We start from the raw sequence: 14534 nt of genomic DNA on the forward strand, positions 1-14534 counted from the left end.
GGGCATTTTGTCTAAGGCGTAACCGGTGCGAGGCAGCTGCCGCGGAACGTCGTCGCCGCGCTCTTTCCACTTCTGGGGAGGATCTACTCTGAGCTACTGCCATTTCTGTCGGAGGAGTTGTTCCTCCTTGGAGAAGAAGAGTTCCTTCGAGAGTTGTCATGCCGTTTCCTGTCGGTGACTGATGGACGCGTATGGGTTAATTTTCGAACAGCCTGTTTCTTGTAGCCAGGTCATCAGAAGTATTCATTTCATGCACATATAGTGTAGGTGCCGGTGATTTCTGTGTGTGTGTGCTGTCGTATACATGATCATTTTTGTACATACACATCTCATGCACATCACTTCAAAATTGTGTAGTGTTACGTGACATCATCATTGTAGATAACCATTGTGTGCATTGTATATATATGAAATATCATTTAATGCATGTGACATTTAGTTGTTAGTGAGCGAGGACTTGGAGACTATTTTGAAAACGTGCCGTGTTTCGTCTTTTGTGTTATCGTCCTGGTGGAGTTGTGCCGTGATTGTGACTGAGTGCCCGTATCGTCTCTTGCCGAAATAAACTCTTTCTATACACATAGTCTTGAATGTTTTTTCTCCTTTGCGACATCACGCTCTACATATAGTGGAGTTGGTATGATTATTTTCAACAGAACCCTCTTGCGAGATCATCGTGTCTTTTGTGATGGGACAGAGCGGATATTGGCATTTGATTGTGCACAATTGTACTATCTTCATTTGAGTTACAGATTTTGCGCATATATGGACCCGCGCAGGTCATTAAGTCCAATGATTTTTTTCGTGACATGGACGTGTATTTCGTGGACGATCGTCACGTGGTGCTTGTTGGGAATTTTAACTGCGTCTTAGACACGCGAGCAGATGTGCAAGGACCGCGCTGGGGTCGCCCTAATAGGAGCGCAAGGTAGTTGCGTCGCCTCGTCCAGCACTTTTCGTTGCTGGATACATACCGACTTTTTCGTGGTTCATTGGCCTGGACGTGGCGCCGCGGCGCGTCGTGAAGCAGGCTAGACCGTGCCTATGTGTCAAGCACTTTAGCTCAGTATGTCATCCGATCTGATGTGATAACTTTACCTTCATTCCCTGCTTATATTTCCGAGCACTGACCATTTATTCTTGAAATTTCTTCTCTGCTTCTTCGTCAGCAAAACCTTGGTGTCTAGACATCCGCGTTCTACAAGACGCGCGCTCGGGCTCTTGACTGTCAAGAGTCTTCCGCGCCTCTGTTTCTAGATCTGACCGAGAGTCATAGGACGCGCTCAAGGTGCAGTGGCGTCTGCATTGTTCAGTGGAAGGACGTGCACGCAGACGACGTATGTCAGATTAAGAACTGAAGGATACTGCCAGGAAGCTCGGTATTGCCCTTCGGGTCAATCAACTCAGCCTCCGTAGCGCGAGTTACGGAGGCTTTTCCGACGCCCCATCGCAGCATCGTCTTTGTCAGGTGCTGCTTGGCGATGTAGACCTAATCCGTGTGCACGCCCTGAAGCTCTGCGGTTTGCATGAAACTCGCGTTTGAGACAGCCGTATGCATTCGGTTCTGTGGCCCCTAGAGCACTTCCTGTGAGGTCAGCTCCCACGCGTGATTTTTCGTTAATTGTGAAAAAAACAGGTTGAAAACATAGCCCGTACGATTATGCAAATAGATCCTGGCTCTCGAGGATTTCGCATAATGCTTAGTGGGCTAACTCAGCTTCTACCTGAGGTAGCCCACTAGTTTTCGCGACGGTCGCAATGTGCAGTTACCTTAGCACGATCCATCATCTGTTTGTCCAGAGGAATGGAGGCCAACCAGGCTTCTCAACGTTGACTACGAAACCTTCACAGCTGTTCTCACCCAATGCCTGGGAAGCCTGATGCCTTCCTTAATAGGACACTATCAGGCATGCTCAGTCCCTAGCAGAGAAATGCTCACACCAGGGCTTGCATTCTTGCCAAAATTATTCCTGAGGATTTTGAGAATGGCAGCCTACATACAAATGCCATGAAACAAAACACCGACGGCGGATGCATAATTTATTTGAGACTTAAATTTTAAAAGTGCGAAACAATAACAGAGCTGAAACCTGAAATTCATTTAATTTTATCAGCCCGGATTTTCATTACCTCCGGGATCGGCCCAAATTAGAGATTTGAACTATAACCGATACGGTAAAGTGGCGTTCGCAAAGAAAGACATTGGCTTTCATTTTTATATTGTTTTTCATATTGTTGTCACCTGTTACATGTTACCTTTAGCGATGTTGCATATCGCCCCTATGTAATACCTTCCAACGGAGGGTCTTTAGTGTATGCCGAAATAATATTTAAAAAAATAAAATGAGATTTTCCGATGGCAGGGCTGAAACATAGGTGCATGGTCTAACGCAACAGCTCGTTTTTACTCAGGCTGCTTACGTTTACTCCAATCGGTACTGCCACTACAGCTACGAACATTGCACTTCGTGTAATCATGGCTACCGCGTTCATTGCTTGGCCCTCGCTTGGAAACGGTATTTTTCTTACGAATTACGAAAGTCACTCGTTCGCCTCAACAGACCCCGCAAAGATTGAAAACGTCGAGTTAAAGGGACTGGGAACCATTCTCTATGGCACCCGTTGTTTTAGTGCAACGGTAAGCTTACTGGATGCGCAAAACGCCGTGGTGTATTTTTTTAGTGAAAGTTTTCCAATATGCGTTGATGATCTATAGTCGCGCTCATTAAACATACTGGAAGCAGGGATACGAGAGTGCGATATCGATGATGCGCTGGCATTAGTGGGAAGCCGACGACAAGTGCGGCGCTAGGGGAGGCAGGCAGTGGCATAGCGAGAAACTTAGTTCGGGGGGGGGGGGGGGGTTTCATTGCCGAAAATTACCACTCCTCCCTCTTCACGTCTCTCTCTTTCTCCGTATATATATGTATAATGAACCAGAAGAAAGGGAACCGGGGAGCCCCATTTTTGGAAATTAGTGGAAATTACACATTAGTGGAAATTACACACTTAATAATTATAGAAATGAGAAACTAATGGAACTGAGTGCATGAGGAATAACTGGCCGAAGGTGATATACGAACCGACGTGCTCGCATCAAACATGCGATGCTCTTGCCAATTGAGCTACTGGGGCGGCCCCGGTTTGCCATTCACTCTCTGCGGTTCACTGCTAGAACTAACCCTGGGAGTGTTAGCCAGCGCCACCACTCACGAACCTAGGCGTCGGATGTGGAACATCCGTTTTGTCGCAGGCGACACGACTACGTGATCTATTTGGGTGACGGCAACCGGCCTATAAACGCACACAAGCTACCTAAAGGCATCAATGTCGCCGGATTCCAGACCCTCGTAATGTAATGATCGAGAAGAAAGGGAACCGAGAGGCCCGGTTTTTATTACCCAAATCATAAGAGCCAACAAGGAAAACATAGGATAAATCACTTGCACTTACTAATTGAATTAAAAAAATGATAAACTAAAGGACATGAAAGTGGATCAAGCGATACTCTTACCAGTTGAGCTAACGCGGCGCCGTTTTGCCATTCACATTCTGGGTTATTTATGTTTTCCTAATAAACTAACCCGGGGAGTGTTAAATTTCTGCATTTCTTGTATACACAGCATGCATGTTATTTATTAAATGACCACAAACAGTCTTTTTGCCATGACACGCTCATTTATTGTAATCTTTACTTACAGGCAACAAAAACACAAATCTGTCGACAACGAACTTGTTCTCCAGTTTATTTACGTGCCAGTGTGGCTATGACATTCTGCTACTAACACAAGGTGAGTGATTCCTGCGTGAACGAAACGAACTGTACGGTAGCAAAATTACTAGAAATTGTCAGTGCGCCTAGTCCTTCACTACCCTCCGCCCCCAATTTACATGCCGTCAACATCCACTGTGTGAATATGTCGTCGTAATCAGTTAGGCAATCTCGATACATGGTTATACTTACCATCACTACTCTTATCGGTCTGGGAAGCTAACTGTCCGTTCAGTTCCACCACAGGAGTATGAACGCATGGTTAAAGATCAGATTTATACATACTCTTATATTTCTAGTTGAAGAACAAAACGCCTTCTGACTGTCGATGTCGCATTACACACCGAAGGAATAAGGGCTATAATAAAACTATACCTGACAGTTTATGTCGAGTGCATGGCACTGTATACTTGACTTTTCCCCGGTGTAAAAAGAAACTTAAATAAAATGCTTTAAAAGGAATGAGAATCCGTTAAATGAAATAAACGAAACTCCGTGACATTCAAGTTCAAATAAATTCAAGTTCTTGTCTCCAGTCTCTCACATTCATTGTTTGTAGCAACTGTTCCAGCTCTGAATAATAGCTCGGGCTCCACTGCGGAAACACCCATGGATTATTTCTTACTTTCATCAGGCATGATGATAACAATTATACAACGCAACTCTGAATGCGTGACAGTTGACACTTTACGGACAGGGTGATGCAGAAGTATGAGATTGATCTCTGCACTCGAACACATGGTGGTAGACACGCTGAAAGACGCACGTTCGCGTTATTGCATGCAACTATTTACCCCAATAAAACCATGAACATCACTTTGCAGAACACTGGCGTCTAATAAGCGCCTCAAATCACTCGCTCCGAAGTGCACAATACAAATTAAAACAACAGCTGAACGTTGTATCGGGTGAGAGAGATATACATCTAAGCTTTGTTTCAGAGCTGAAATCGGCGTCAATAAAGAAAGATGCGCACGCCGCCATCGTTCCAAAATTGGCACGTATCAAGCAAACTCCAATCGCCGTCCATGTCATGTGAAGTAATACGAGGAAAACGACCGGACGCCTCCTCCACTGCTTCAACGCCACCACCTCAAAACACATTACATTGACGCTGAAACACTTCCACATCGGCGATGGCAAACGGTGTTCAGTGGCTTCCTAACAGCATCCTGGGTCGGTGATGTAACGAGTGGGAAAAGTCAACAGGCGCACAACCGAGCCCTACTAGTTGAAACGTAACAGCCTCTCTTTACAGCCGCACTTCGACGCCAGCAGGAGGAGCCAGCTTGGTTTCCTCTCCCCTCAGTCTGCCAAGCTCTCCAGCGGAACACTGTAGAATGAAGCAGATATTGGTAACATTTATTGATTAGCATTAACAACGAGGAAGCGAAAATGATATAAATGTGTGAATACCCTAAGTCGTCTCAATGTCACACTGCGGGTTGTGTAGAAAATAACTCATTCAAAATAAGAGGTCGTGATATTTCATCTCTTTGTAGCTTACAAAAGCTCTGCTTTAGCTACGAATGAAATATCTATTGCAGAATTCTAATCTTTCAATTGAACCTTATATGTTCCATCTGTGTCTGTATGTCATGACAGTATTGACGGCAGTTTAAGTTTGCGCATTATAACTACCTTCCTTGTTTGCGGTCTCTTTTTTTGTACTGTATACATATAGAGCAAGAAGAAAGCATGAACGACCACCAACTCGCCCTTTTCGCTTCCATTTTTTCCCTCTGACTTGTGGTAATTTGCCTGCCTTCAAAATAAAGGCGCTATTAAAAGAAAAAAAAATGAAATTATGGGGTTTTACGTGCCAAAACCACTATCTGATTATGAGGCACGCCGTAGTGGAGGACTCCGGAAATTTCGACTACCTGGGGTTCTTTAACGTGCACCTAAATCTAAGTACACGGGCGTTTTCGCATTTCGCCCCCATCGAAATGCGGCCGCCGTGGCCGGGATTCGATCCCGCGACCTCGTGCTCAGCAGCCCAACACCATAGCCACTGAGCAACCACGGCGGGTGCTATTAAAAGGGAGAAGGCCATTAGCAAGTTAATTTATGAAAAATAAATTATATCAAATGCCTAATGATGTCCTACACAGCTACTCACTGCGCGGCCCTGTGTGGTAGCACAAGAGAGCACTGAGAGACAGAACACGAGACGCTAACGTCGCGACGTTCGCATCCCCTGTGCCACTTTTCCGCGTTATGACGTCACGGTACGCAGATCTCCCGAGTAATCAACCCTAATGCAGTCTGCAGATCAGCTAGTATGAAACATGCTGTAGGTTCGTTTAGCGCTGTTGGTATTTTTTTATATGGTACATGCCGAAGACATTCGGTGTGTACTCTCTCACCTGTACAGCTATGAATCAATAAGAAAGCCGACCATGTGGAACCAATCTGGTTGTCAGTGATGTCATTAAAAGTTATATTATTGTGTATGAAAAGAAGTAAAGGCACAAATAAGACGCTAATATTTTTTTTATCTGCCACGTGACTGAAGTACTATCGAAGATGATATCGGATATTTATGATATATTCGCCTTCTGAGCTTGTGCGTTTTATACTATGAAAGCAAATATCGTGCACCATAGAAAAATCAATCTCAGCTTTACAGTTAAGTCATAAGGCTAATGATGCCCGTAGCAGGAATTTGACAAACGTAACAACTTTTTCGCAAGTTACTGTCGAATTCCTTTTCAGCAATCTACGAAAAATTCGTGTCATTTTCATTTCTTGTTTATAGACAGCCACATTCGCTTTCGTCATGCTGTGTTAAACGAGCTATTCCTTCAAGCCCCGACCCCATGCAGACGGCGAAATAAAAAAGCTGCTAGATTGTTTTCACCGACCTGGACTGGCTCAACGTGACACGACGTCCGCTATCTTCAGGAAACTACGAATGTGGAGCCAGCAGTCGTGGCCAATGTCGGCGAGCTGAAGCCTCCTGGCACCGGGATGACTGAGGCACTGCACCGCCTCCTTGACGACGCCAGTCATTCTCATAAATTCGTCAATGCTACTGCTGCGGACGCGAATCAGGGCACTGCGGATCTTCTCCTTGGCTTCGGCCTTAGTGACGTCAGCATCTTCCATCACCATTTCGAGGAGACGCGGGTGGTCACGCATCAGCTCGACGGCGCGCGCACCTTCGACGCCATCTTGTTCGCCCAGCACGAAGTCTGCAGCGTCCAAGACGGCGGATGCGTTCTTCCTGGCCACTTCCTGCGTGCACAGAGATAAGCCACGGTTTGGAAAGCCAATGAAATGTGGGCCTGCGAAAGTAAACCGCTCCAAGCACTTCTGTAGTGTACGCGAAAACGGAACTGAAGTGGCTAGCGCGTGGAATCGATAAGGAAATTGGAGGTAGCCGTGCATATACTATAAAAACAACGCGACGTCTCGATCATAGCATCGCTTGCTTCGTCGCAGAAATAAACTCGTAGATTGCCGATATGAAGTCTACGCAATGTGATTATGAGCATTTTAACGTTAAGCGCCATCCAGTGCAACCACAGGATTTCACACAGAGCAAACAAACATTACAGGCGAACGCCGTTGTAAGTGCAGAAACATCTTCGTCACCATCATCATCATCAGTATATTTTTACGCCATCTGTAGGACGAAGGCCTGTCACAGCGATCTCCAATCACTGCTGTGCGAGCTGATTCCAACTGTAGCTTGCGAATTTCCCGATTTCATCACTCCACCAAAGTACGTAATATATTCGTTCAAAAAATGTTGGCATGTGCGCAGTTGACGCAAGCATCCGACGTGATTGACGAGCGTGCTGCGACATCGTGATAGCAGCGGTAACCACGATAGCTGATAACCACGATCTGCGGACACGATAGCTTGGTGGTGTAATTAAACATTAAGCCGATACAACCCCGGTCAAGACCTACGTAATTTGAAGCATTCGCCGTTTAGTTAAAAATACTTGTCATGAATCGTGTCTCCAACGAATCGGTACTGCTCTTGCCTAGCGCGTATACTCTCTCTCCCTGTATATATATATATATATATATATATATATATATGTATATATATATATATATATATATATATATATAATATTCGGAAGGCATTGGGAAAATTAGCAGTTGAAATGTGCACCATACTCAAGAAAAAGGGAAATTGAAGTGGACGACACGATAACGTGTCGCCGTTGGGAGCTGACCCGCAACGCTAGCATTGCGTTGGACTTCCAATTCTGCTACAGCCATGACCCGGCCGTGGCTGTAGCACAACGGCCAATAACTTGGGTCCCCATAGTTACTTGATCTGCGGCCGTAGGAGTGTTAGCCAGCGCCACTTATTGTGTACGGATGTTTAACATACCCCCCCCTTTTTTTTTTGCCCAATGGCGATGGTCTCGAATCTGGCAGCCCTGATGTCATCAGGTAGCGTGTGAAGGTTTATTAGCCATGTGCCTACTCATCTAAGGTCACATGTTACGAGATGCTGAACATGTTATTAAATTCGACCTATTTTCACTAACAGACTTTAGCATTCTCAGACTCCCCTCGTCGAAGTATGGTATGGTATGGTAAAACTTTAATGAAGTCCTGGAGGTCGTGAGTCTTCACGAAGCGGGCCGCTCCCACGTGGGAACCGGAAGGCCGAGCCTCTCGGCCGCATCGTGGGCCTGCTGGACAGCCCAGAGTTGGTCAGCCAGAAGAGGGCTGCGGAGAACCGCCTCCCATCTGGCCGAACTGTTACCGATGATAGTGTGACCGGGCACACCGCCAGAGCATGTGGTCTAACGTGGCTATTTGTCCACAATCGTGGCAGGAAGCATTGGTGTAAATATCCGAATAGATTTTATGTAAAAGCGACGGATTGGGATAGGTATTCGTTTGTAGTAGACGGAGCGTTAATGCTTAAGCTCTATTGAGGCGCGGATGAGGAACAAAGTAGGTTCTACGGCTGAGATAGTAGTGTTTAGTAATTTCGTTGTAGGTGGAGGGCGTGTCCCTGTTCTCTGGGAGGTCGGCTTCCGATGGGTCGAGGGTAGCGCGGTGGGCAAGTTCACGCGCAGCCCCGTGAGCCGACTCGTTGAGGTTGGGAGGAGCACCCTTTATCTGACCCTGGTGTGCGGGAAACCAATAAATGAAGTGGTGCGTGATTGCCTTGCCCCCAATAAGTCTGAGGGCCTGTTTGGAAATGGTGCCTTTTTCAAATGCTCTGACTGCAGATCTTGAATCACTATAGATGACATCCCGTGAGCTATCCAGCAGGGCTAGTGCAATAGCCATTTGTTCAGCTATTTCGGAGTCCTTCGTCAGAACCGACGCAGCATTGGTGATTCCTTGCCGACCATCAACAGCGACGATGGTGAACGCCCGACGTGTTTTACAAGAAGCGGCATCCACAAAGCTGACCTGTCGCTGATCACTGTATATTTGCTTAAGGAGGTTGGCCGCCCTTGCCCTCCTTCTACCGCGATTATGATCGGGGTGCATGTTCCTAGGTATTGGCGCGACCGTAATGTTCTCACGAATCGACGGAGGAACGTCAGAGAACTCCTCCGCTACTCTATCGGGGTGATATCCGAGTTCTTCCAATATGGATCTCCCTGCCTTCGTTGTTGTGAGGCGAGTTAGCTGTGCGCGCTCCTGGGCCTCTGCAATCTCTTCAAGAGTATTATGAATGCCAAGCTGCATTAAGCGCTCTGTACAAGTGTATACGGGTAACCCGAGAACCCGCTTAATAATCTTCCTAAGTTGTGCATTCAATTTATCTCGCTCTGCCCGTTTCCATCGATGCATGGCTGCCACGTATCTAAAGTGGCACAGAACGAAGGCATGCATTAGTCGAATGAGGTTATCGTCCTTGAGTCTGTGATGCCGATTTGATACCCTCCGAACTAAACGAACAGCACTTTCAGTTTTAGCAATTAGCTTGCGTATAGTCTTGCCATTTGTACCCCCTGACTCAACGATCATGCCCAAGATTTTGATTGAATTGACTCTGGGTATACGGCAACCGTTTCTTGTATATAAGTTAATGTCTCTGTCTTCCAACGATGTCCACCCCTTGGGCCTCGGGCCGCGTTTCTTGGGACTATACAGCAAAAGTTCAGACTTCAAGGGGGAGCATCTGAGACCAGTGGGTTCGAGATAGGTTTCGATAATGTCTATGGCCTCCTGTAAGGCGCCCTCAACCTGACCGTCATTGCCTCCTGTGCACCATATAGTTGTATCGTCAGCATACATAGTATGTTTGATGCCTTCAATCTCGAGAAGCTTTCTGCTTAGGTCGACCATGGCTATATTGAACAAACAGGGGGAAATGACTGAGCCCTGTGGGGTGCCCCTCTCGCCAAGTTCCAGCAGTGGTGATTCGAGATCGGCTACCCGGAGGGTAGCCTTCCTATCCGAGAGGAACGATCTAACGTAGTTATAAAATCTCTCACCCAGATTGAGTCGAGATATCGAGGCTAGGATATGCGAATGTAGAACGCTGTCGAACGCCTTCTCAAGATCAAGTCCCAAAACGGCCCGAGTGTCGCTAGAGTCGTTGTCTATGATTTGATGCTTAATCATTTTCATGGTATCCTGTGTGGATAGGCCTGGTCTGAATCCTACCATACTATGGGGGTAAATGTCGTTATTCTCCAGGAACCGGGAGAGTCGATTCAGGACCGCGTGCTCCGCTACCTTACCCACACAGGATGTAAGCGAGATGGGCCTCAAGTTATCAACACTAGGTGTTTTGCCAGGTTTGGGGATGAGTACTGCGAGAGCAGTCTTCCAAGGTAATGGCACGGTTCCATTCCTCCAAATTTCATTAATGTCCTCTGTGAGGTATGCGATTGATTTTTCATCCAGATTTCGCAACGCCTTGTTGGAGATGCCATCAGGTCCTGCTGCGGATCTACCATTGAGTCCATGTAGAACGCTACGAATCTCCTCAACGCCAAACTCTGCATCCAGGTAGGAATTGGCCTGGCCCTGGTAATCGAGATGTACAGGAGACCGCCCTGAGCCGACTGGAAGATATTTGTTAGCAAGCGTGCGGATTAATTCGTCCTCAGAGGTCATTCGTGCGGCCTCATGTATGATTCTACCAATGACTTGCCTCTGATTAGACTTAGTATTGGTCTCGTCGAAGTAGCCTATGTTTATTTAGTAAACTGCATGGCTTTCGAGAGCTTTATATTCGCAGTTATTATTACAAAAGCTAATGGTAACCTTTTCTTTTGTTCGAGACCATTCAACGCTTTAGCATTTAAATATACTTCAGGTAAACTTGGTGAATCGGTTTTTTTTCATTTGTTTTGTGTAAAAGAGACACAGTTCGTATTTCCTTCGTTCGTTAGCAGAACGTCTTAGTGCAACGTCTAGTCACTCCAGCGTGGTTTTCAAATGTCTTCCCAATTTTAAATCTGCTTCTATCGCTTTATTAATGTGGCTTTTGTATCAGCATGTAGTACGCCGGTGAAGGAATCGTTGCGCTATTAAAACGCTTCATGGTTTTACGGCTCGGTGACTCGCTTCGAAGTTCCCGCCTGAGACTTTCAAGCAGAGTTGGGAACCAACATCTTTCATACAACTGATGCGAGGAGCGAGACAGCGGAGTGCGGCCCTTCGAGATATGCGTGCGACGTTTGACGCTTAGACGTCACTGTTGAGCATCATCATTGACGATGCTATACAGGTTGTTTTCCACAAAGACCTTTAAATTTCGGGGGATCTTTTATAGTGGTTATGTACTTTGTTTGAGGCTTATCGTCATCATTGTCACGTAAGGCCTCTTTTGTTACGCCGACGCTGTTTTCACGAGAACAACGAGGAACATCGCGAAAAGGACACCGCCATCTTATCAAGAACACATTGTTTTCCAATGCCCACCTAATGTAATCCTCGCGCATTGCAGTGCTGCTCCTTCTCGCCTACGAAATCATCATCATCAGCCTGGTTACGCCCACTGCAGGGCAAAGGCCTCTCCCATACTTCTCCAACTACCCCGGTCATGTACTAATTGTGCCCATGTTGACCCTCCAAACTTCCTAATCTCATCTGCCCACCTAACTTTCTGTCGCCCCTGCTACGCTTCCCTTCCCTCGAAATCCAGTCCGTAACCCTTAATGACTTCCCTCCTCATTACATGTCCTGCCCATGCCCATTTCTTTTATTTGATTTCAACTAAGATGTCATTTACCCGCGTTTGTTCTCTCACCCAATCTTCTCTTTTCTTGTCCCTTAACGTTACGCCTATCATTCTTCTTTCCATAGCTCGTTGCGTCGTCCTCAATTTAAGTAGAACCCTTTTCGTAAGCCTCCAGGTTTCTACCCCGTACGTGAGTACTGGTAAGACACAGCTGCTATACACTTTTCTCTTGAGGGATAATGGCAACCTGCTGTTGATGATCTGCGAATGCCTGCCAAACGCACCCCAGCCCATTCCTATTCTTCTGATTATTTCACTCTCATGATCCGGATCAACAGTCACTACTTGTCCTATGTAGATGTATTCCCTTACCACTTCCAGTGCCTCGCTACCTATCGTAAACTGATGTTCCCTTTCGAGACTGTTAAACATTACTTTAGTTTTCTCCAGATTAATTTTTAGTCCCACCCTACTGCTCAGCCGCTCCAGACAGAAATGCCTACCAAATGCATGAGCATTTTCCACTCCTTTGACAATCAGCCTGGAGCGTGAAGCCTGGCACTAATTACCCATCATCGATGTACCGCGATTACTTAGTGGTTAGCGCGTTCGATTCTGCAATGTACATTGCTCCAGTGGCACGGAGTTCAGATTCCAGTGTGGTCAGCTGTGGAGATGCGTAGTAATTTTTTTTTCTTCGCGCTTAGACAAATGGTGAAGCTGGGAATTTCGAGGTGGCTTGGGACGTCGAAAGAAAAAATAAATCGCTGTGCCACACCCAGTTTCGAGTACTTAACCGCTCTCGCAGTTACCTTTCCTGGTGATTTGGTCATGCACAACTCGCATACCTCGAACAAGCGCCTTTACGTGAATGTAAGGGGAAAGTTAAGGTCAATTGGATGAAGTGCCGGAAGGGATATTTTACATATGGGAGACTTAACGATGCACTTCGTTACATTAAAGGTGCAGGCAAAGAGACGCGCAGTGTGCTGCTGTCTATGCGGCAACGGCCAAGCAAAGCTTACTGTCTGATTAGTCGGTACCAAGATTAATTCCGTTAAGTCCCACGGAGTCTCCCACAGGGAACTCAGGCGAGATTATCATTCAGCTAACATGTGAATCATGGAGGATACGTACATTTGTCTGCGCCTTGTTGTAGCCTTGAGCATTCTTGTGACGCCTTTTATGACAGCATTTAGCTTTCTAAATTTGCAAGTACTCACAGTCTTCAAAGCAACGTTACTAGTATCAGTGCACATGCGCAGATCATGGATAATGGTGGCGTTTATGACGCAGTATGCTAATGACAATCAAGAGTTCTGCGTAGTAACTTTCCTAGAATATTCAATGTGGACAGTCATGTGCGTGCGCTGTCTTTAACAGGTTATCATTACCCTTGTGATGGCGAACAGACAAAAAAAAAAATAGTTACGACAGAGTCATACCATGATGTCCGCCAGCGCGCCATCCTTGTGGTCGGATGCTTCGAGGAACGCTTGGGTCTCGTGTAGAGGACAGCTTATTCTATCATCACTGTTGTAAAGGAAGCACGCAGAACTCAGAGTGAATTCAATGAGGCTGAGGCTCCTGCTAGCGGCTCGCGCGAGCACGTTCATGTCGTCGTAGGACAGCTGGAAACCCTTGAGGTTGACTCTGGCTAGCTTGATGTTAGAAGCGAGAGCTGACACCAGTTCTCCCTCTACTTCCCGAAGCTCCGGGCTTGTCCCAAGGATCCACGCGGGATTCATGTCTATGTCTACCTCAGTGAGTGCGGTAGAGCCCCTTATACATGCTGTCAAGGCGGAATATTCATTGATTCCGCAGCCCAAGCATTGAACCCGCAGCGAAGTGATGTGATCGCAACCACTGACAACGCGTAAAGATGGGATAAATAAATGCAGGACATTGGCAGTTCCCATCACCGTATCGACGGTTGCATTGCAGATTTGTGGGCATTGCTGCAGCTGCCTTGTGTTGTCGTGCGCGCATTGTCCCTTGACGACAACGCGGTCATTGAGTCCCCGTTTTCGGATAGTTCTGGAGACTCTGTCGAGTCCGTCGATGCAGGGCAAGGTGTCGACGACCACCGTCTTCAGTGCCTTGTTGTCCGCGACTGCATGGAAGAAGGAGTGGCACTCTGCTTCTGCGAAAATCCGCATGTCAATGCAGAGCCGGCTGAGCGTCGAGCTCTGTTTCTGCAGGCCTTGGCACAAGGACTCCATGCACTTCGCAGCTTGGGGATCCGGAAGCTGGAGAGTTGAATTCCTTAATGTCGCAAGACATTCGCATGTCGTCGAAGGTAGTCTCAGCCGCCGTAGTGTGTCACTCCGTGTGATGACTTCGGCGAAGAGGGTGACCGTGCTCATGCTGCAAACACATGGGGAGAAAAAAAAAGTTATTTGTTGAAAAATTATGCCTCAAGTAGAAAGCTCTTTAGAGATCCAATGCATTCTAATGCAAGAAACAGAAAACGATGTTTCTAAAGGTGTAGAAGAGAACTTGTTTCAACAAATGAGGACCACACCATATTCCCAAAGATCCACAAAGTGTCGATAACTATCGCGTCAATGAACCAGCGTTAATGAAAATAAAAACAATTTCATATCCATGAGGTCATATCGAAATGAGGGG

At 46.5% G+C, this 14534-nt stretch overlaps 1 protein-coding gene across 1 annotated transcript in view; it reads right to left on the reverse strand.

The window, feature by feature from the left end:
* Positions 1 to 3658: 3658 nt before the first annotated feature.
* Positions 3659 to 14534, reverse strand: part of LOC126517634 (uncharacterized) — a 30250-nt gene continuing 19374 nt past the window's right edge. The window contains exons 3-5 of the mRNA XM_055064795.1: positions 13349 to 14270; positions 6640 to 7012; positions 3659 to 5105 (exon numbers count right to left, since the gene is read on the reverse strand). Coding sequence (XP_054920770.1) covers positions 6650 to 7012; positions 13349 to 14270 — 1285 coding nt within the window. The 3' untranslated portion in view covers positions 3659 to 5105; positions 6640 to 6649. The remainder of the gene's footprint in view (positions 5106 to 6639; positions 7013 to 13348; positions 14271 to 14534) is intronic.

This window comes from Dermacentor andersoni, chromosome 11 (assembly GCF_023375885.2).
Source record: "Dermacentor andersoni chromosome 11, qqDerAnde1_hic_scaffold, whole genome shotgun sequence".
In the NCBI taxonomy this organism is placed as follows: Eukaryota; Metazoa; Arthropoda; class Arachnida; order Ixodida; family Ixodidae; genus Dermacentor; species Dermacentor andersoni.